General features: G+C 44.8%; 1 protein-coding gene across 3 annotated transcripts in view; it reads right to left on the bottom strand.

The window, feature by feature from the left end:
• The window catches only part of ephb2b (eph receptor B2b), a 68,509-nt gene that overhangs the window by 2,042 nt on the left and 43,140 nt on the right, over positions 1–23,327 (bottom strand). The window contains exons 5-13 of one of the 3 annotated variants that reach the window (XM_076096983.1): positions 13,740–13,864; positions 12,310–12,472; positions 10,251–10,359; positions 8,935–9,002; positions 7,246–7,368; positions 6,844–7,091; positions 2,934–3,149; positions 2,433–2,582; positions 468–661 (exon numbers count right to left, since the gene is read on the bottom strand). In XM_076096983.1, coding sequence (XP_075953098.1) covers positions 468–661; positions 2,433–2,582; positions 2,934–3,149; positions 6,844–7,091; positions 7,246–7,368; positions 8,935–9,002; positions 10,251–10,359; positions 12,310–12,472; positions 13,740–13,864 — 1,396 coding nt within the window. The remainder of the gene's footprint in view (positions 1–467; positions 662–2,432; positions 2,583–2,933; positions 3,150–6,843; positions 7,092–7,245; positions 7,369–8,934; positions 9,003–10,250; positions 10,360–12,309; positions 12,473–13,739; positions 13,865–23,327) is intronic. The other 2 variants (XM_076096984.1, XM_076096985.1) reach the window with 2 other exon arrangements.

The raw sequence follows: 23,327 nt of genomic DNA, 5'->3' as shown, positions 1-23,327 counted from the left end.
AACTGCTTCAAATCCAGGTTTCGCCCGAAGCATTCGTGGAAAGGATTTGATCTATCGAACCGAAAGGCTTTCATTTACATAACCGCTCGGCGCCACGGGAAACAAGAGACACTGCGATCGAGGGGAGGGGGGGGGGCAACCGTGTCACGGATGACACTTTTGGCAGGAGCATGGATTTCCTGTTAGGAAGAGGAAAGGCTTCACATTGAGCATCAGATGCATTATATTGTTCAAGATGTTATCCACATCAATGTGAAATGATGCTAAAACCAGAGGCCTGTCTTGCGGAGACGAGATAAAACACACATGGCGATCTCGCACACAGAGCAGGGGGATGATGAAGAACACACTTTTTTAACACTAGCCTGCTCCGTGTGTTATGACTACGAGTGAGGCCGACGGACAAAAAGCGAACACAAGTAAATCACACGACAACACATTTGATCGCCAGCCTGCCTGCCGCTCACCCTGAAGATAACGGGGTCATGGCCTTCAGCGTGTTGGGATTGCGGATCATCTTGTCGAGGTTGTTCACAATCTGACTGAACTTGGGCCGGTTGTTGCGGTCCTTCTGCCAGCAGTCCAGCATGAGCTGGTGCAGCGCGCTGGGACAGTCCATGGGCGGGGGCAGCCGGTAGTCCTGCTCTATGGCGTTGATGACCTGCAGGGGGAGACAAAGATCTCTAACGGTTGCTATGAGGCTCTACAAAGAGGGGACGGATTGATGAAGAGGAGAGAGACGGTACGATCCAGTGGTGGAAGAAGTACTCGTTCTTTACTTCAGTAAAAGTACAAATACAGTCCTCAACTCTAAATCCTTCTGAAGTAAAAAGTACAAAAGCATTTGCAACAATTTTTTAATTGTAATGAAGCAGAAGTAGCTGCTTTAGATGGAGCTCATTATAACTACTTTTATACACTGTTAGGTTGCTCCAAAGGTTCACAAGATAAATCGGAGGGGTCGTGAGATGATTTATGCAAGAAAAAAAGTGTTTAATACTGAGACTCGTATCTAGGCTCTGTTTTTTTTTTTACATCTGTGAAATATTGAACAATTTTACTTTGTAAAACTGGAACCATGTGAGAAGTTTAGAGGGTGGAATGTGACGAGGGGCCTCACGAAGATACTTTATAAAGAGTCACAAACCAAAAATAACTGAGAACCACTGGTTTAATCTTTAACAATTAAGTGTTTTTATAATCGTAACCTGAAAGACAATTCACTGTAGCTGTCAGAAAGAAGTGTAATGAAGTGAAATGTAAATACTGAAGTAAAGTACAGGTACCTCAAACTACGTACATATATACACAGTATGAATAACTGTGCTGAGTTTCTTGCCATAACTCAAGCGGTCCGATTGATAAACATCCTCTCTTCTTGTATAGAAGTCACGGGGATATAATAAACATGCTGTGATGGAGTGAACGGTCTTCTGATGAACTTATAACTGGAGCATCTGTTCCTCTCACCATGTGGTAGAAACTACTGCTTTAGTCATTACTGTGTGTTACCGCCGAACAGTCAAAACTGTTAAATTAACGTTATTACTTAAACACATATAAATGTATAACTGCATCTATTTGTGCACAAATCACCGCGTTAGTTCTCCCTGTGTGGAGTTGTTAAACAGCAGTTAGGTCATTAGGAACATAAACCTTATTCCACCAACTCCACATTCCTGCCAGATGTGACCTCACGTCTGGCCTTCACAAAGTATTTAATGCTCTCTCTCTGTGCAAAGCCACATTAAAAATGTGGCCGGCTTGGACCGGTGATGTTGTTGGTCGAGGGCCACACGGAGGTGGTGCACGGTTAACAGAGTGAAACAACCCGGAGGACACTTGTGAGGAGGACGCACAATCCCCTGCTCATTACCGGGGCCATTAAAGGAGCTCCATTCAGACTCGGATTAATCTCATTCATGAGACCTCCAAACGGGGACCCCGATGGAGCAGAAACACTATCTGGAGCTGCTAATAAGATAACCGTTGAGGTCCTCGGTCCCTCTCAGCACATTAGTGTTCTCACTTTCAATTTGAAACTATTTTCATTATCTCTCTCCCCATAATTTGCTCTCTCCTGCGCTACCCAGAGGGAGATAGGAAATGGAGGCTCCAGTCAAGAGCAGAAATTGTCCGCTGAGCACTGCCGTGCATTTCCAATGATCTGATTATGTCTCTGTGGTGAGTGTGGGGGAATTTTCATATAAAACCCATGAGTGAAAGCTGCTGTTTAGCTGCGGGAGAGCAGATACAATGACAACCCGTTTCTCTGAGGAGTCTGAGGCTGTAATGAAACTCAGCCAGCAGATGATGTATGTGTGTCGTGAGGCCTTGTTTCAAAAAATGTTTAAGGGGGGGGGGGGGGATTTGACTGAAGAACCAACAGCAATTTTAAAAACGAAATGACTAAAGGCAAGGTAAATACATACGTCTTGATTGGTCATGTCCCAGTAAGGCCTCTCTCCGTACGACATGACTTCCCACATGACGATCCCGTAGCTCCACACGTCACTGGCGGAGGTGAACTTCCTGTACTGGATAGCTTCGGGTGCAGTCCATCGGATAGGAATCTTCCCTCCCTGCGAACACAAAGAGCACAACCTCAAGAGCGGGAAGCGAGACCGAAACTCGACCGACACGGTGTCCCGGCTCCGGAGAGAGAGAAACACCGTTCACGGCAACAATGACGACGGTAATCCAAACTGGGAGGTGGATGTAACGAAAACCCCTGAGAGTAAAGTGGTGAACATGAAATACTGGAGGAGGAGGAAGGGATGATGTTTGTATCGATAGGGAGGGCACTGTGGTGGACGTCAGATGAATGGCATTCTCAATCGGGGCAGTTAGTCATTCATAACATAATTCAACAAACGTATATGAGAAGGCTGTTTGACTCTGTTGTAGTCGGGCGAGACTCGGATGTTTCTCACCAGAGCGCTAGTGTAGGTGGGGTCCGATGTATCGTCCTCCAGGAAGCGCGAGAGACCAAAGTCGGACACCTTGCACACCAGGTTGCTGTTGACCAGGATGTTGCGGGCAGCGAGGTCGCGGTGCACATAGTTCATGTCGGCCAGGTATTTCATGCCTGAGGCGATGCCGCGCAGCATACCGACGAGCTGGATCACCGTGAACTGCCCGTCGTTTTGCTGCAAAACAGACATATTGTGTTACAAAAAGAGGAGGTGCTCCTACAAATACTGGGTCGCCTGACAATATGTGCATACAATTTAATATTCTAGTTTATGTCAAAAGACACACAAACGGTGGACTTTAGTGTTCCGCAATAGTGTAAGGCATCACAGACGGGCAAAAGAAATATGGCGTATGAAATTGAACAAAGTGGCTTTCAGCAAAATATCTCAAATACTTTCTTTGTTTGACTCAATAAAATGTCATGACTTTCTTTCTTGTGAATATTCTTTAGAACTCTACGCACCCCCTCTTAACAAAAGGCGCCATTATTAATACAAAATGATTCCCTTTTTGTCAAATTGTAAATCTTTCTTTTCGACATGTCTGCTTGTAACCCAACCGTGTGTGTGGCTGATGTAGAAAGGTTACTTTGCAGTATTAGTTTCTGTGAAGAGGCCCTGCAGGACACTAACAGCCAGGTTTGGGCTGGGCTCAACTGGCCTCGGCAGGACTAAGCTGGGCCTGGCTGTCTACAGCTGTTCCCCCTCCACGGTTTGGTGAGGGCTTTACCCCATGCATGGGGAGCGTCTGGAGCTGTGGTGCAGCTGTGCCTCCAACTGTGCACACCTGCAGTCTCCCCACCACCCACCACGACGCCCGGAGAACACAGGGTTCCAGAGAACGGGGCTCTGGAGCTCGGGGGTCGGGTGTGGACAGACGGAACGGCCACGAGAGGGAAGTGGAAGGGCAGGCGAGCAGCGCCCCCGAGGACAGCCATGTGAACGGTGTGCACGACCGCTCCACCGACCTATTTCCTCTTCAAACGCTCTGCTGCTCATTAACGGAGCGGATGCTTCTCCTCACGTCAAGCTGCTGTTCCTCGTGTAACGCAGCAATTAAGCAGAATGCATTATTCATCAAACCGTCCTCCCTAATACACATTGCAACCTGGAGTAATCTGTGTGCTGTGTTTGCATTTCTTTTAATTGGAAAGATTTTTCCAAAGTCTTTGAGGTCAAGTTAAGTGGAAGAAAAAAACCTAGGAATTTGTAGAGCAGTGTGAATACAGGTCTAGCATGATTTATTTGTATGTCGATAGTGTTTTATTTCAAAGACGGACTTCCGTTAGGGTTTAAGCCCCAAAGGGGCAGAACCCTATTGCATTTGTGTTGCTTCATTATTATCTGTTGTGTTCTGCAGCGGCTCAAATTGTCGTGAGCTGGAAGGAGCTAAAGGCATGAAACTTGGCCCAATAACTGGAAATAATGTGCAAGAAATAGGACTCCACTCGGCCATGTGGTGGCGCTGTAATTAACGAGCAAAAACACTTGTAAATAAGGCGTAAACAAGATTTTCATGGCTTTTGATTTGTCAAGTCATACAACCATTGGACCAATCATCACAAAACAAAACCCTGAGAGTTTTATTCAAAACCACTAGGGGCGCCACAGATACAAAACGTTAGTGTGGCACAACACACAGACTATAAATCATAAATTGTTTGTCCAATCAATGCAAAGCTAACAGGATATGTTTCATGACAACGTTGACCCACGTGTGTGAAACTATTTTGAAATCTCTCAATAGGGGGCCGCCACTCGTTCCAAACATGTACTTAGGTCTGGCACAAATTTAACCACAACTCTGTGACAGTTTGTCCAAACATCTCCAAACTTGCTGGATATTATTAATTAAGCTGTTGAAACATTTCATACATTGTGATGATGAAGCATGTTTGTGACTGGTCTCACTCCTTCTTTAGACAGAATTAAACCAGCTTAAGGAGCTTTGTGAAGCCGCTTCCTTCTGCCTTTGTATTTTGGGAATAGAACGAGGGCTTGAACCCGCAGCTCTATTTCTCTGTCGCTGCTTCTCGTCGGTTCCAGAGAGCAGTTCAGCTCCCATCGATCTATTCTCTTTGTACCCAGCAGGTCTTTCTGCAGGAGGCAGCAGGGGGAGACGATCCTTCGGCAGGCAGCTCAGGCACAGACTCTAGTGACCATTTTAAACAACCGCCCACCAATCACCTCAGAGAAGACACAAACCCTGTTCAGAGGCTTCGACACTGTCAGCAATTGTTGTCATAAACTGTCACCGTGAGGTGCCGCAGAGGTTCCCCCGTTGTTTTGAATACAATGTGCTGTCAAATATGCTTAGCAAACATCTACATATACACAAACACCCTTCACCGCCAGATCAAATTCCAAAAAAGAGCTGATGCTTTGTGTCTCTGAGGTCGGAGGCAGAATGCAAATAAAGACGGAGAGTCTGAACAGTGTGCTGACGGGAGCTTGCATGTCTTCTTCTGGAGGATGGTTTTGATGTAGGCTTGCAGCAGAGGGCTTAAACCGACTATCACGGTGGGTATTAAACTGGGGGAAATCATTGAAAGAGGTAGAGACTGTAATTGAAGAACTGAACAGCATCATTAAATCGCCTGAAAACAGTAATTCGCATGAAATGTAATGGTTCTTATTCACTGTCTGCTACATACGTGGCCAAAATCAAGAACTTTCTATTGTACTATAATTCATAATGCAGCATAACATTCTTTTTTTTTTTACTTCAGGAAAGCCAATGGCTTCAGTTAATTTATAATGTGGTATTCTCACTGCACTACACTGGCATGCAGTACTCTACTCTCCTTGTCACATTAAGTCGAGAGTTCACATCATTTACAGTTGAAATAAAAATAGACCTATTTTTGCCAGAGATACTAAATCCCCAATTCCCATAAATCAGAGGCCCTTTTCTGCTCCTTCCAAACATGTGAAGAGAGCAATTAGTGAGCATGAAAGCATACCAACAAGTCATATAAGAAAAAAAAAATAAAGTTTATATTTCTCTAACATCCCAAGACGGATGGTGAAAGGCCGTGTGACATCTCATCTTATAGCCAGATTCATTTTTAAACATCTGACATCTCATTTTAAATTATTTAAATTATTTATGCGGGTCATAAATGGAGGGAGCATGGTGGCTTCACTGTAATATCTCTCTCTGGTTAGATTAGGAAAATTAAAAATCCTATGAACTTCTGATCTCTGCATATTTCTTGTCAGGGGGAAAACGAGTGTGTGTTTCCTACATGCATCCATATCCAGTGCTGCATAATCAGCAGTGGACGAAATGTGCAGGGAAACAAAACAAGGGAAACATCAAAGAGAATCATAAGTCCTGGACTCTAACGAGCAAACGAGGATGAAAATATGAAATATACAGAGAACATGAAATAAATCAATACAAGGGGATAACAGACATCTGAGTGTTAATAGAGAAGCATTACTGCATAGACCGAGAACACCTCTGAGGAACTCATGATTGACAAGACTCTGTGAATAATGTTTCCTTGAAGTGGGATTACTGTGCATGAGTGTATAAACCAAGTCAAATTACTGGACAAATATGTGTGTGTGTATACGCAAGAGTGTGTCTGTGTGCAACGAGGAGATGAATCCATGTTTGTCAGCTGTCCTAATAACTAAAGGTAAGTGCTGCTCTGGCGGAACAATTCATCTCTTTTATGTCAAAATTGCACTTTGAAAGAGTCTTCAGACTCTATCGAAGAAACCAAATGAGTTTGAGTTTATTCTTAATCAGATCTTGTTAGTAGACCACCGCAAATTAAAACTGCACAATTGGTTGTAAGATGTTTTCTACAATAGGTCGTGTTCTAGGTGAGACTTATCAAAACATGTGGTTGCTCACTCTGAGGAAGGAGTCCAGAGACCCGTTCTCCATGAACTCGGTGGTGATCATGACAGGACTGCTCTTGGTGACCACGCCCTCCAGGTGGATGATGTTCGGGTGGTCGAACTGGCCCATGATGCTGGCCTCGCTGAGGAAGTCCCGCCTTTGCTTTTCAGTGTAGCCAGACTTCAGGGTCTTTATGGCCACAAACATCTCCCTTTTACCCGGGAGCTTCAGGTTACCGCTGCACACCTCTCCGAATTCTCCTGTGGAGAGCAATGGTGCTGTTAAATTCAAAGCGATATGAGTGAGTACCATAAGCAGTTTGTGTTCATCCATTTGTATTTAGAAATCAACTAAGACCCGAGCTACTTTACAGTGTTACATTCCGTCCACGTCTCGGTGAGATTTTTCCATTACCTGCACCAATGACCTGTTCAATCTTCACACAGGATATATCAATCTCCTTGGCAAACTCCCTCACAGCCTCGTTGGGGTCCTCATATGTGAACGGATCAATATAAATCTTCATTCCTGGAGTCACTTGGAAAAAAGGAAAGTGCCTCTGTAATATTTGATTTTTTGTGGTCACGCTTATATACACTCCTGCGGGCTTGACGGTCCAAAGCATTCCGCCACATTAACAATCAACTCACCTTGCATTCACACATTACTGTTACAATTATGTGACTTTCTCGCGTGACATTCAGACGGTGAAGGTTGAGAGATGGAGGAGGAGGTGGTGTGGTTACAGTTGTGAGTAGTGCCTCGTGGCTACTGTGTGTAGCCAGCAAGGACATGGTACCTGCAGTGTTCTTAGCTGTGATAAGGCACGTTAATATATATAGATATATTGTCTGCTGTGAGTCATAGTGCCATTAACACTCAGGAGAGAATCCTGGACCCTATATCAGCATCGCTCAGCTCCACTCCAAGAAATAAATTGGCTCTCCTAAGCCCTGATGCCAGGTAAATTGGCTTAAGGTGGCCTTTAAGTGTTCGGGGACTTAAGTGTCCTGAGTTTTAAATCCGATTATTCGGCTCTCACCTCCACATCAGGCCTGAGGCCATTTCAATGGATACTAAACACATGGCCAGGCTGCTGCAGAGCCAGAGGAGCATGCGCACCGTCTGAAAACCTGGCACGCTAACGCTGAAGAAACGTGCCGCAGAGATGAACAGATGGAGAGGATCTGACCAGGCAACCCCCCCCCCATTACTAAAACCCTAAAATCTCTTCCCAAGCCGAAGCACTGTTCAACAGACCACCCTCCTATGATGGCAAAGACCACCAAACACAAGGGCAGAAGCCTGAACTGAGACGGGATGCTAATAGCTGTGAAATAGCAGAATGTCTTACTGGCACACGTCTCACCGGATCACAGACTGGACTTCTTTGCACAGCGTGATGGGATTATATTGGGGAAGCTCTCACCTTTTTAGAAGGGGAATTAACATAAAAAGGATGAAGCGGGGTGGTAATTACGCAATGAAATAAACAAATTAACAAGGGGTCATAAACTTGAGGTGGGATCTGCGTTTCTTCCAATCATGCAGGAGAAAGATGGATTAGCTTTAATATCTTAGGCGGAGCCACGGTGAAACGACTCCTCTGCACTTCATGTCTGCATTATTGTCATTTCATCTCTCTACACACTACTGTACTCTAAGAAGACAGAACATCATTGAGGGATTCCATTCAGCCACCGAGTCTTTTCACATATTTTAACAATGGCAAATGACTCATGTGGCATTAGCATGCTAATGGCGTTAACGGGAGTGACGACTGACCTATTTCCACCACAATGGATTTAGTTGACTATGAAATGTGATGATGCACAGAACACACACTTGAACATTGGTTTTTGATGTGGCTAAATCCAGGCTCCGAGTGAGCAGAGTCAGACAACAGGCAGGATTACTAGTAAGTAGGGGGGGCGCTGTGCTGGGCCGTAGCCAAGGACACCAGCGTGCAAGGTGGTAGCCATGGAGACAGGTGTGTGTGAGGCAGCGGAGACAACTGTGTGAGATGGTCGTTATGGAGACAGGTGTGCGTGATGCTGAGGGGAGGGGCCAGCGGTGAGAGGATGGGAATGGTGGTTTACTCACTGTGGCCGCTGGTGTAGTGCTGCAGTTTGTCTGTGTACTCTGAGTCAGTCCGGTCAAAGCCACGCCTCCTGGGGGGAAAGACAAAGAACTCTAGCTCCGGTTCAAAAAGAGAGAGAGAGCAGGGAGGGGCAGCAGCACAGATCAAACAGCCCCCCCAGGTCTACCTGCACTAAAGATACACCGACAAGGATCAAATGGAGAGCCGGGAAAAGCATCTTTCTGTTTTCCTTCTTTGGAAAAGGAAGAAAGCCACACAACACAAACATGCCTTTTTCCTTTCCGGTGCACAACAACTGGTTACATCTCACAAATTCATACTAAACATGGTGAGCAAGTAATTATTACCAGTTTTGATTTGGATGGGATTTTGTGTGATGCATTGTGGTACAGTCTGGCAACATTACTGTCAAAATAATGTGTGTAAAATACACAATTTGTCAGCTAAGCTTGAACTGGCGAGCAGCCTGACGAGGACATATTAAAATATCTTTTGAACTTGTGCGATACGGCCATCACAGTGCATTAGGAGCTTTTTATTTCCTTGACTGTCCGACTGGCTCTCAAAACTCTCAATCACACACTCTTTCATTTTGTCCTGGCGACGTTCCCAAACGATCCCACGATGCAGCGCACAACCTATGTCATTAAGCCGTCACTGTCCACCAAACAAATCTACTGTTCTGCTAGTAGTCAGAAATTCATCTGGTACAATCTCTTGTGTGAATCAGAAGACTGTAAAGGAGCTGCGCTGCTGTTATTAGCAGTGGCCCCGGTGGGAAGTGAAACTCTGACCTTGGCAGAGCTACACACATTTGACACCCGCTGAGCAGGAGCACCTACAGAACTTTCATGTTAGCAATGTTGACTTTTAGATATTATTTCTTCTGCTGAAAGACTGGAATTTATTAAGAATGAATATCTTTGAAACCAGATGCTTTCATCTCTACAACTCGCATCTACAGTTTTAATAAGAATCTGCTTTGTTGGCCAAGAATGTGTACACATACGAGGAATTTTGACTTTCTTCTTTGCTCTCAGTGGAGTTGCACGCAGCTCCAAGAGCAATGTTCGGAGGATGGATGGCAATAGACTGACAGCTACCAACAAGAACAATCGTTTAACTTTTGAATATGCACATTCAAGCAGGTAACGTCTGCAAACTGTAAACGAGAATACAAAAGTGCAAGCCAACAGACCTGAACACTGAATAAAAGCACAGCAGCTAAAGAGTGAGAGGAGTCCTCTCTACCAGCTAGTGCAGCTGCTTTATTGGCTCAAATGCTCGTTTTGAAAAGACTGGGACAGGACTGACTCACCGGTTACAGACGATGATGAGGACGACCACAGCGATGAGGAAGACCAGGCCGGCAGCTGCCGAGCCAATGATGAGCGGTAGCTTCTCCTGAATACTGGTGTTGTATTCCTCTATAGAAAGGACAAAATAAACGCGTACATTAACAAAGTACCATGCGCACGCGCACACACACACACACACACACACACACACACACACAGAAACATATGGGGAAGCATCTGAGCCACTACATAAGGAGGGAGCAATGGGTGACAGACAGACATACGGCTGGATGAACCACTGATCATCTTGGCATCTTGACTGGCAGCATGGACCCTTTTTCCAAAGCCCACCGAATGTGCTCAGACGCCGCGGATATGGACAAATCATCTGGCAGAAAGCGTGTGAAGTGAGCGGAGAGAGCATGTTTGGGTGAGACCCAGACTGAGCGGGCAGCCAAGAGCAGGAATCCAGCTACTGAATGGGCACACGGAGGCAGAGCCAGGCTCTTCTCTTGAGCTCTGCACATGACACACGACTGCACAATGTTTGCCAGATACGGGCCAGTGAGATGCCCGTGGTTCTATGTGCTTGTGGATGGTGTAAATAAGCATGGTAGGAACATTCAGTGTTTGAATACTCAATAATATTGTTTTCCTTTAAAGACTTATTATATACAATTACAACTGTGTTTTACGATGTTAAATTACTATTTGTTTATACACCAGAATCCACTTGAGGGGCCCACAGAAAGAGTCTTAGTATTTGACAAATACGTAAATATATATTTTATTATTATTCATGATATATTGATATAGTGCTATTAAAGCGTCTTCAACCAAAGCACGAAGCTCTGTTGAGGACTGTTGGTTTATCACACGCCTGTTCAGCTGTACTGTTTATAACCCTGAAATACTGCAGGCCTGAAGCACCAGCAGCACAGTACTTCAAAAGAAATAGGGGAAATGATGAGTCATGAGGAGTAACAGTGAACATTGGGTAAAAAAAACATACAAATCCGTTGAATACTGTAATCAGATTCTTTTTGTAATTATAGTGCAAAGACTGTAGTTCAACCTAGTAATTCCCAAAGACTAGGTCGCAGCCCACAGGTGATTTTATTAGAGACAGTAAAGTAAATGGCAGTAATAAAAAAATGTATAGATGAGGCCTATTATGAATTGGGTCGCGATGGTTTGTCATTTTTAAAAAGTGGGTCCCCAAAAGAAAAGTTTGGAAAACACTGGTTTGACCTTTTCTTTTTTTTACTTTAGTGAAAGGGACTTATTTTCACTTTCTGCTAACTTTTTCCTTCCTTCACGTCAGCATTTTCAGAGCTGTGCTCATTACAAAGGTGCATTGTTTACATCAAACTAATCAGTGTCTTCTTTCAGCAGGAAACTACTTTTTGGCTGCATAGGCACATCACATCCAGGTGAAAATCCCTCTGGACTGGTCAACTTTTCTTTAAAAAAAGAAACAATTATCGGCACAAACTGAAAACACTGAGCCTGATGCACGGTGGGTTTACTGAATATTTACAGCTGTGAGTCAGTTGTGATGTATCTTTAGTGCTGGGATCTGTGCATGTGGCAGCATCAGGGATGTTGGTACAAAGGTTCAGGCTAATGATGGCCCTGGGCGCTGCAGGCTGAAGGAAATGAGATGTTCAGAGGGGGGGAAAACCCAGGCCTTAGCTCTAACATTAACCTCCATGACTGGTGTTTACTGAATGTTACTTCTTCTACCAAAGACAAGACAAGTTCCACCTCATCCTTGAATTCAAGGCAAACCAGCAAACAGCTCATTGGCAACGGAAAATGGGACATTTGTGAACCACAGAAAGGAAAGAAATCATGAATGCTGAAATATGAATAAAGACATAATTACGAGTATAATGCGTGGGATGTTTCCCACTCGTCTGCTTTTGGAGTGCCGTAACTGTTTACGCCACAACAAGATTTCCTTTCATTCCCGCAGCTGTCTGCATCCATGCTACACTACAGGGCGTGTCGATGGGCCCGGGCACGAGAGGCGTTAACAGCTCTGCGTGCTCCGGGGAACATTAGCTGAATTCTCACCCTCAGTCATGGTCTGGAAGTACAGTTTGCCACTGTAGCGTCCAAAGCCGGCTACGGTGCGGGCCCGGACCTGGAACACGTAGATGCTGCCTGGCTTGAGGCCGCGGATGACCACCGTGTTGGTCTGGCTCCGGATGGCGGTAGCGTTGTATTCCGACTGGTCCTGGGAGAGGAAAAAAAGACGACATGTTGAATTTGTGCACATTAGTAATTACAGTCCAATTGCAAAGGCTAGCAATTATGAAGTGCCACGTGAATAAATTACATAGTAGATCAGGAAGAACGAATGATGCAACAGTATCAGCAAACACAGCACTTTATTTAAGTATTTAGTCATTTTATAGATCATTTAGCCATTTATAAGTAAATAATACTTTAAGTGCCTTGTTACTAAGCAGAAAATGCACCAAACAGCACACGGATCAAACCTTCGATTGGGATCTTGTTCTGCACTGTAACTGAAATATTGAGATTCATGGTACCGAGAAAAAGCAGCGACACTCATCTCGACATTTATCTTTCAAACGCCAACAGTAACCACAATGGAATAATCTGAATGATGTTCCAGCATTGTGTTTGATGAATCTGCAGGGCTGGGAGAGGCACACATCCGGCACAGATGCAGTTTAAAAAAAAAGGTAGATTTGGTGGCAGTTTCAGGTCAGGCGGCGTTTGTGAGCCGCGCCTTCTGATGATCAGAGCTACATTTCACTGCCGCACACTCCTGACAGGTCTGAGAGCAGCGGAGGACCGAGACTCTCTTTTTTAGCTGCTCCCTTCAACCCGCCGCACTTCTGAGCCGCAGCAGGGGCCGGGACATTTGTTTTGACAGCTCTCTCCAGCAGTGTCAGAAAAGGGAATTAGACTCAAAAGTGGAACGGCTCAGCGTGTAGACGAAAGCTCGTCAAACGCTGTGTGTGTGTGTGTGTGTGTGTGTGTGTGATTGTGTTCTTACGTCTGCCAATGGCTGTGTGCGTTTGTTGTTTTTGTAGTGATCACTGTGCATCGAGTCAACACGGTATTTGCGACTGCGAGTGTTCTTGTGAGAAAGTGCGCCGATTCGGCGGGAGCTTGCCCTTTCCAATACTATTTTTACAGCAGTCGGCGCACCATTGTTGCAACCGCAAGTCTCTGCTCATCAATCCCCGGCGGCCCCGCTGCAGGGCTGAGAGCGGTTTCCTTCTCCAGTGACTGACCGTGATTATAATTGGAAGAGAACGAGCAGAAGTTCTAAGCAATGTTCAGAAGCTCTGTCTGCACGCCTCCCAGGATATAACTCCTGTTATGCAAACGAGCGTGAGGGGATACTCTGAATTTAAATGTACGACTTAACAAAAGAGTACCATTAGCGCATCGTTTATTCCGGAAAGTTGTGTTAGTATGGATCAGTGAGGGCTCGGAGGACGAACTTGTTGCTGCATCGCTGGTACCTTTTCATAATACTGCAGCTCATAGTCCAGGATGACTCCATTGGGCTGGTCAGGCTGGGACCAGGAGAGGGTGATGCTGTCCACCGTGCGACTGATCTGGTGCATTATGGACACTGTGGATGGGGCTGCAGGAGAGAAGACAAAGAGAGTTTGTTAATGGACGAGGCCAATCAATCACTACAGACTCCACAAGTCACGCACAGAGAGTTTTACAGCATCTTTAATGTCAGAGACAAACACCGGGTTCTGCAAAGGTGTACTACGTAATGCCATAAAGTCGATGTAATATGCTGCAGTCTCACGGCATAGACGTGCACTCACAACTTCCCAGTGTCGACTGTGATCTTCACGTGATTAATTTACGCTTGACAAACCCGCTGATAACAGACCGCCGTCTCCAAATAAATCATGTTGAAATCACCAGACCACCGTGCATTACATGCAGGAAGCCCATTTTATGGGCCGCACAAACTAAACAAAACGAATTGCGCAAGTCACAAAATGCAACACATCATTTCGGTGCGGTGTTTTTGTCCTCCGCTTTCTAATTTGACTTTGCGAGTTGTTTATGAACGTAAGATGACAGCTTAAAGGACCGTAGCAGAGGTTTTCTATGCTACAAACCACATGTTTTAAATCACTGCCAACATTTATTTTTTTCCAATTTCACTTCCCAGGCACACGCTGGTTTCCTTTGCCTTTTTGAGAAAGATATAAAAGTCAACACGTTGAACTTTCAACTGGCTCTGTATGGATAGGCCAACACAACAGCGTTATTTACGTCCACAGGTGACATTGACTTGGGCTCTGAACATCAAGTTAACAATGCTGTGACATTTTAAGGTTTGTGAGACAACTGGTGAACCGCAACCTTTACAGTGAATATATCTTTACCTCACAGCCATTTGCCTGCTGATAGTTACCATTTGAAGTTTGCAGCATCCCAAACTACACCATCCGCTTTTGTCAGCATATGCAGTACCACTCACGGATAACGCAACTTCACAATAAAACCAGCCGTGAGTCTGTAATGGATTTCCTTACAAATCAACTTTGAAGTCTCTGCAAGTTGATTCTTAATGCAACGGAGACAATCTCTCTCTCAAAGACGGAACATCAAACTAAAGACAAATGGAAAACTGTGGGCTGCAACGTGAAGAAAACATTTTTTGTGACATTATTGGTAAAATCTAACACCATTAGTATGGTCCTGTTAACAAAAGCCAACAGATTACTTTCACTATATCTGTCTAAAAATAATGAATAATAAATAAAAAGCTTTTCAGTTAGCTTTTCCTTTAGTATTGGGTGACTTTATATTGGTCATACATTTTCTTAAAACAAGAGAAAACAAGAAAAATTCAGGATTTTGTTACTTTTTTCCTTTTTTTGTATCAAAACAAGTAAAAATAATTGAACCCCATTGCTTTAATTTATTCCCCTATATGCAAGTGAACACAATTGTTCAGACTTGTTACGTCATGGGTGGCCCACACTAGCCCTGGGACCTAAAACTTGGTACATTCTTTTCAGCACAACACTAAGGTCAGGGGAGCGTGATCACCTCACGTCCTCCAACAACCATTAAGATTAGTTCAGGGTGCCGGGGGTCAGTGTAGAGCTAAGAGAGGCTGAAGATAAAAAGCTCTGTCTGGGGAGCCTGGCAAGGCCTGCAGGCCTCTATGTCTGAGCCGCTCTGTGTGTGTGTGTGTGTGTGTGTGTGTGTGTGAGAGGGTAGGGTGGGCTGTGGAGTCGGAGTGCTGGCCAGGATTTATGAACACCCAGCCCCACACTCATCCCCTACAGGCCCGTGCTGCACACACATGCAGCCCCTCAGCCAGCAGCACAGTGGCTCCCATGAGTCCCAGCAATAAAGAGAGAAGTCTCTCCGCCGGCACGCGTTCTCTACGGAAAATCCACTGACTGGGAAATTACAAACGGCCACGCCTCTATAATGAGAGATTCTAAGGCTGCATGTGTGTGTGCCTTTAAAATCCTCTGTATGTAATGCGGACGCTGTTCATGCAACTACTGTCCTTCAGCAGGGGAGAAAACATAGCTTGTAAGTGACCACGGTGAGTCAGAGCCAATGATTCAAAAAAAAAGTGCTTCATTCTCATCAGCTAATCAGCACTGCCTTGCATGCCCTGTGACCCAAACAGAAGCGTCCACCTCAGGCAACAAATTATGATGTCTCATATAAACTGTGATGGTCAAGAGACTGAGCATGTCCTCGTGTGCTGCTGCCAGCAGATAATAAATACACGTTCCATATTTCATCTCAGCAAAGCACTTACAGCACGATGGCCTGCGACTCTGCAGTAGAACATACATCACGGTGCTGTCCTGGAGCCGGAGGTACGGTAATGTATACAGTATCCAGTCGGCACGCCGGCCTCAGGAATCCCCTCCATCTCACTGAGCACACTAGTTTGTTTGCAGTCGCAGGACGACAGCCTAATAAGGCAAACAGTTACTCTAAGAGGAGCTCACGAGTATCCCATTACGGATGTACATATATCCAAGACTGCCACATGGCCTTTTCCTGCATAGCATTTCCATTAAACACACGGCGCAGCCATGCCTAGTAACCTGATACAGAGCCAGGGAAACAAAGGCAGCTCATGTACTCATGTGCAGAGGATGGACGCATGCCAACATGAAAAGCTGTTGGAGGAGAACACTGTGGTTTTCTTCTGCTAGAGAACAACTTCCAGACAGCGGGGTGGCAGTCGCCATGTCCCGATAAGGTTTTGGTGCGACGGAAAAACTAACTGGGATTAAATTAAAACGAAGACATGGGTTTTTATTTTAGTGCAAAGTAAATACTCAGTAACAACACGACGTGTTGAAAGATTCGGCTTGTAGAGTAAATCGCAATCCAGCTGTGTTGAGTATTTCAAGTCAATTCAGCACATGCATTTGAAGCTAAGCTGACATTCCACCAATTGGCTGTGGAATGCAGTGGTACGCCGAGTCAACGTCTCACATATGAAAACCATTTTCGTACATCTAATTTGAGTAATCTACAGCTCTCCATTGTACTCCAAGACTTCCAAGTGCAGCTAACATCCCCCCCCAACTTAATCTATAATTTACAGGCTCGAGTAAACACTTGGTTTTCATTGTGTCAACATTATTCACCGAGTTATGCCGCTGAATGCATGCTTTAGTTGTTTCAAGACATTTTCTCTGTTGTTACAATGATTATTTTAAACCGCGTGGTGGATTGCACCCCATTAAAGACAATTAGAAATTAAAAACAAAGATGTAAGAAAGTTTCCCCGTCATTTATATACTGGAGACCGACTAATCATAAAGTATGTCAAGTCAGATACATTTGTTGAAAGTGGGCGAGCTCCACTTTCACCGGGACGCTGTATTTATAGGTTTCCTCAATGAATGCTCCATTCATGTCCTTAAACCCAATGAAGCGGTTATGATGACAAAGACAGGGATTGTAAGTTTACCTAATTAAATTAGATGGCTGAATTGGAAAGATAAATGGCCTTGATGAACATGTCTGTAACAGGAGTTTCCCATATACCACCAGGAGAGAGAGAGAGAGCGGAGGAGGAGGAGGAGTCGCAGCCATAATTTCTCATGTCAAAGCTGGAGATGCATCACTGATGATTATTGATGTTTCATACAAGGTGTTTCATTATCCCCGTTCCCCCAGACACACGGTGCTCAACACAGTGGGATTGTGTGTTCAACATCAGTCCAACTACGAAAAGATTGTGTTTGATTTCTTTTCTCCAATATATCCATGTCTGCAAAGACAATAAATACTTTTCATATGCCCGGGGCCCCAGGAGGGGGGCCTTGGTGTCCATCTGAAACTTTCAAGGTTGTGTATCGCATGGCTTGATTGTGAGAGGATGGGAGGCCCCAGCTGTTGTCAAAGAATTAGGTTTCGGACCCCACATCATTACCCAGCCTGGGATCTGATATGAAAGGCTGCTTTGGAGTCTATTCTAGCATGTCGCTCTGGCCTTGGCCCAACAACACAGAACATAACGGGCTCTGTTTTGCTCAGCATCTCTAATAGATGTCTCCGTGTTGCGTTTGAACACCTAGTGACTTCCCTAATCAATTAAAGATGGAGTGTACGGGCATATTTCATTTAAATCCAAGCCGATTTAATGGGCCGTGCTTCTGCTTAACGGGAGCGAAGGCTTTCATCCGTCCCATTCATTTATGCCTCTTATCTTTTATTACACGACACTCTTTTGGTGGGCTTTTCCACTTCCTCTTTGACCGTTCCTGTGTTTGGCTGGAGTTCTACTGTTAAGCCTCATTACTAAGTAGCACTGCTATGAGCATGATGGGCATATTCATTAAGCGAGGCCGGTGAAGTGAGACCATTGTGGCTGGATGCCAGCAGAGGGAGCTCAGTCATGGGTGCCCATGTTCAAAACACCCTTTTTGGACAGACTTCCAGGAGTGGGTCGGGGGGGCGTTCAGGTGCTCCAGGACCTGAAGACACCAACAGTAACCGTCACATCGAGCCGTGCTCGGAGGAGCAGCGGTGGGGAGTTACGGCAATCCAAATAGTGTCTTTTATTCTCTGCAGGTGAGACAACACCACCTCATGATTAGAAACCTTTTGCTCTGTTAAAAAAAAAGAAGGAATAACCACCAACTTTTGCTGTCGCATGCATCACCTGCTTCTGAGAAAGTCTATGTTTAAGGCCTTTAATCTGTCTCTTTCTAACATCCTAATGTGTCTCCAACCATGTGGTTCTGATGATTAGACGTTCTGGTGCAGAGAGCAACGCTATGATTTGGAGAAGATGGGGGAGGTAGCGAGAGCAGGTCAGGGCTCGTAAATCCCCTTTTCATTGTGAAAACCGGTTCCCCCACAGCGCAGTCTCTCCCGAAGGGCCCAAACCAGCTGGTTCTCCACCAGGCAGCCTCCCAAACAGGCTGCCGCTGCTCCGCTCTCCCCGACCGACGTCCATTTATGAGCGGCACATCGAGCTGCCTTAAAGGGAGAGGCCTGTATTTGTATGCACTTTTAGCATGCTGGCAGCCTGCCCTGTTTCCCCAGCTGCAAGGGATTGTGGGTTTTTACATCTATGAAGATTTTCCAGTGCAGTAAAGCTAGAAAAGTGAGATTTCAGTTCATCAAGCTTTAAACCATCTGCACTGGAAAAGATTGGGGACTATAATACACTCGTATACACACCATAAGCTAATTATAAAATAGGCACTTCAGGGGCTTGAAGAGTTTTCAGATGCTTGCAGAGGTTAGGGCTTAAATCTAAACCATGATAAGTATGTATGGAGACAACGCTGCAGAGAGAGTTACTCTGCAGCAACTGAGCCGTCATGCAATCCAGAAACATACGCTTCCTTCGAGGTTCTGTTGGTGGATGCTGCTGAATACAACCCTCAGTATGTGAGCCACTTTGAGCTTATCTTTGAATAATTGAATAGTACATGTCGTTCTTTATTGCAGTGAATGCTATCGGGGCTTCCACACAAAAACACATGGTTCTTGTGGTCAAAACGTCTAGCAAGAACCTGCACAGTGTCTACAGCTTGATAAAAGACTTCTGTCCATCTGTCCATCCCGTCCATATGTTGTATTTAATATATATCAGTTTTCAATAAACCAAACCAAAAAAAATGTTGTGATTGTCTAACATGGACCAGATTATAGTTCTTGAAAAGCTTATTTTAATACAATAAAGTTAGTAAATTCTCAAAAACCCCTTGTGAAAGACAGATTGTTACAAAGACACAACAATCTGCTGTAGTCTTTTAGTCTCTCGGGGCTGAACAGACACAATGTTTGAGCTGATGTGGAATGAGGATTTTTACTCACACAGCTCTGGGGGAGACTGGATTCTGTTTAATATGCAAGCTGTTTTTCTGCATTTAAACTACTTCCAAAACTGGCATCTGCGAGCAGAAGGAAACTCTTTCCAACAATATTTTACATTGTTGGAAAGACGAGTGCGGGCCACAGCTTTCTTTTTTCTCTGATTTGGTCATTGGCACGCGAAAAACATGTTGACTTTTATCGAGTTAAGAACTGGTCGAGGAAAAGAAAAAGTAGAATGCTGACAAGAGCAGAACAGAGCTGAATAGCTGTTTCATAATTGTGGATGGACTTGATTCAGTCCATGGTAACATGACGATTAGATCGAAGCGAACAAGAATATGGGCTGCTACATAAAAGTGTGTGGAACACAATTCATGTGTGGCGTTGCCTCGATCTCAAAGCTTCTAATATGAACAGTTGCTGACGGTTACTTTAAAATACACACCTCATTACACAGCGTATTATACTTAGTGATGTCATATCTAGGAGTCCCACCACCTCCTACTGTCGCTACCGAGCAGCTCCAGAGTAACATCAAGACGTGGAAGGTGCCTGTAGCACATCTGCTCCAGTTCGATGTTAGTTAGCTCGTCGTGTTCAAACCAGAAAAAAACCCGGACAATGACGTCCGTCTTGCATCCGCCTTAAAAGGAATACTTGATCTGTATGTCACCACAGGAACTTGAACTTCAAGAGTGTGTTTGGCAGAGAGAGAGAGAGAGAGAGAGAGAGAGAGAGAGAGAGAGAGAGAGAGAGAGAGAGAGAGAGAGAGAGAGAGAGAGAGAGAGGTGCCATTGTGTTTATCACAGATCCATTTTCCAATTGGTGAAGTTAACTCCATAAATTCATATACAAATCTATAAATGTAACACCACCGTGCTGATTGGGTCGAGACCCCTTTTTGCTTCATCACCTTTATTTATTATCTCTTTTTCATTTCTTTGATCGTCGTTATCCTCTTGTATGCAAAGAGTAAATAAATGACTGCGTCGAAGCGCGGTCAATTATTCAGGCTTCTAAATCCACAGCTAATACACTCAACTATAATTAAATGTAGGTTCACATCATGTTCCCTCTTGTAGCCCACTGGGGTGAGAGATCGTGGCCTTTTAACCTAGATTAGTACGCAGGCGATGTGCATACTCTATTCCTCTCCTCCCTGCCTGAGCCCGCAGATCACATCCTGGAGGAAGAGATCCATATAATGTGCACAGGAAGTAAGGTTACTGAATGATTTATCAGTGATCAATTAGTTAACTCATTTTGACAATCCGTGTGCTAATTGTCTCGTGGGGAGTCGTGATTAAATTCATATTGCATGCGTAGGTTACTTAAAGTCATCTGATGAGCCGCACTGTCAAACCCCGTCAGGCTGCTTACGGCACACTTCACCGCTGAGCTTATCTCACTCTCTCTGCTGCAGCGCTCCTCTGGCCGTGTCTTTGTAAACAGGTTGCTTCGTATCGACGGCAGCCTGAAGGTGGTGTGTGTGTGTGTATGTGTGTGTGTGTGTGTGTGTGTGTGTGTGTGACTGGCTGATTACCAGTGCGGCCTCGTCTCAAGGCTCCGTCAGTGCTGGGCTCCAGGTGCATGCTGGGGCCTTCTGTCTGTCTGCCATGGCTGACCTACACCGGCACCCACCATATGTGTCCTTCTTAACGCCTTCTGTCACTGCCACACCGCACGTCATGTACACTGGTGGTCCCGGTCTGACTCTCCGTCTCTCAACCCTCTTTATCGCTCTCACGCATTGAGAGCTGAATGCTGCTGTACCATTGAGTTTGTTCATGTCGCTTTATTTCAAAAGTCTATATATATATTCACTCACAATAGGTCAAATTCATCTTTTTCCATAATGATCTTTTACCAATGGCTTCATGTAATGAGAGAATGCACTTGTTTTAAGTGGATGCCTTTCTTAGGCTGTAGTACAGGGAACAGCTCTTTCTATGGGTCGATATTTTCGCCCCTGTATTCGTTGCCATGAATGTGCCATTGCACCACATAATAATCTGCTCTTTTTTCAACCGGTGACACTGGCCTGAAGTCAACAGTGTAGTAGCCACATTTGGCTGGCTGGTGTGTGGACACATTCTGGCAGTCCCACCTGGCTCGGCACCACGGCCCGGTGGAGCGGCAGAGCCCCCGGTAGGCCTGGTTACTCTGGACCTGGGCAATTTGGCCGGTAATTAAGTCATAAATCCCCCCCCCCCCCCGTCGACCACATGAAAAGGGCCGCATCCGACTCCACCGCGCGCACCCTATGAGTAATGCGGTTCACTTCCACAATTGGCCAGTTCAGTTGATAAGAAACCAATTCAGTCCGTCTGCTTCTCGACGGCATTAGCAGCAGACTCACCTTGAGTTAATGAAATGCCTCCACAGATCCGTCCTCTGGAATCGAATACACCCGACCACTACAGAATGCAATATGGCATGAGCATATAGAGAGATCTAACTCATCTGTTGTGCAATTCAGAATTATCTCACCTCTGTGCACTGAAATTGATTATACAGCAGCTCCGGAGTAAGCTAGCAAATAACTGGCAGTCCCGCTATGAGTTAGCTAGTATGTGTTTGTCTTCTTCATTTAAAGCAACAGACTTAAATTAGTTATTTTGTAATCTATAAAAAACTAAAAGTCTTAAATAGACTCTACTGCCTTCATATATGTACACATGAATGATATTTAGCGATAAACACAATTAGCATCTAAGCTTATTCTAACATAAGTGTTTACTCAGTGTTTCACACATGACCTCATTAAAACTGCTTCCACCACACAAGCTAGTTTTTATACAGAGATTAGATCTTACTAAATATTTGCAAACCATATAGGTCAGGTGTAACTGTTACATATAGAACTGAACCGAGTGACAAAAGAAATGCTAGCTTGCAAATGTTTGCGCCGTTTAGAGTGAAGAGATGAGACGGAGAGAATCAGAATATCTGAGCTGCAACTTGACGAATGAAGTCGAGATGTAAATCTTGACAATTTTAAATTACATTTCACAAAAGTAACACAAAGTACCTCAATGTATCGAAACTGTACTCCAATTTAACTCAAATAAAATGATTGTATGAATGCAGGTGTGGTTACAGACTCTCCCTCTAGTATTGTATTGTATATCGTGGCGGCGTTATTTCCTAGCACTCCGGTGTACAAAGACCTCGGGAAGGACCTTACATAGAACTTGTGCGTTCTTGTGTGTGTTTGTAGGCTGTCCATCCAGCCACGTGTCTCAGACTGTGTGAAGACAAAATCACATACTGCCGCTCATCTGTCAGAGAGGTTGGATTAAACCTCTGGGTGGGAATGTGGTCTTCATACATTAATAACGAATGCACTGCAGGACGACTAAGGTTAGGGGACGGGGAGAACGAGGGAGGACATCGCAGGAATTGGGTTGAAAAGGTAAAGTGGTTAGAAAGGGGCGAATGTGTGCTCTGAGATGACGTAGGTGTTTCAGGCTCTTCAAGCACAGAGAGGGGTACTCTACGCTGTTTCAATGACCAGACCTGAACACGCTGCTAGACAAGAGCCTCACTCGACAGTGAGTCACCTTGACAGGAGTTCCGAGGCTGTAATGTGGCGACTTTTTCATTAAATGTCCGTTGCAATGTTGTTTAATACTTTAAATAGGATCGTTCCTAAATGATCACCATGAAGCCACTGAGCTGAAGAACATTTTTAGACACACGTTTGTAATGCATCGCTGCAATAATATATTTAAATGTGCCCCCTCCTCTGTAGT

This window comes from Anarhichas minor, unplaced genomic scaffold (assembly GCF_050575085.1).
Source record: "Anarhichas minor isolate MPS153535 unplaced genomic scaffold, ASM5057508v1 ptg000023l, whole genome shotgun sequence".
Taxonomy (NCBI): Eukaryota; Metazoa; Chordata; class Actinopteri; order Perciformes; family Anarhichadidae; genus Anarhichas; species Anarhichas minor.
Note: the sequence above shows the minus strand (reverse complement) of the source record. Positions and strands in the feature narration are given on the sequence as shown.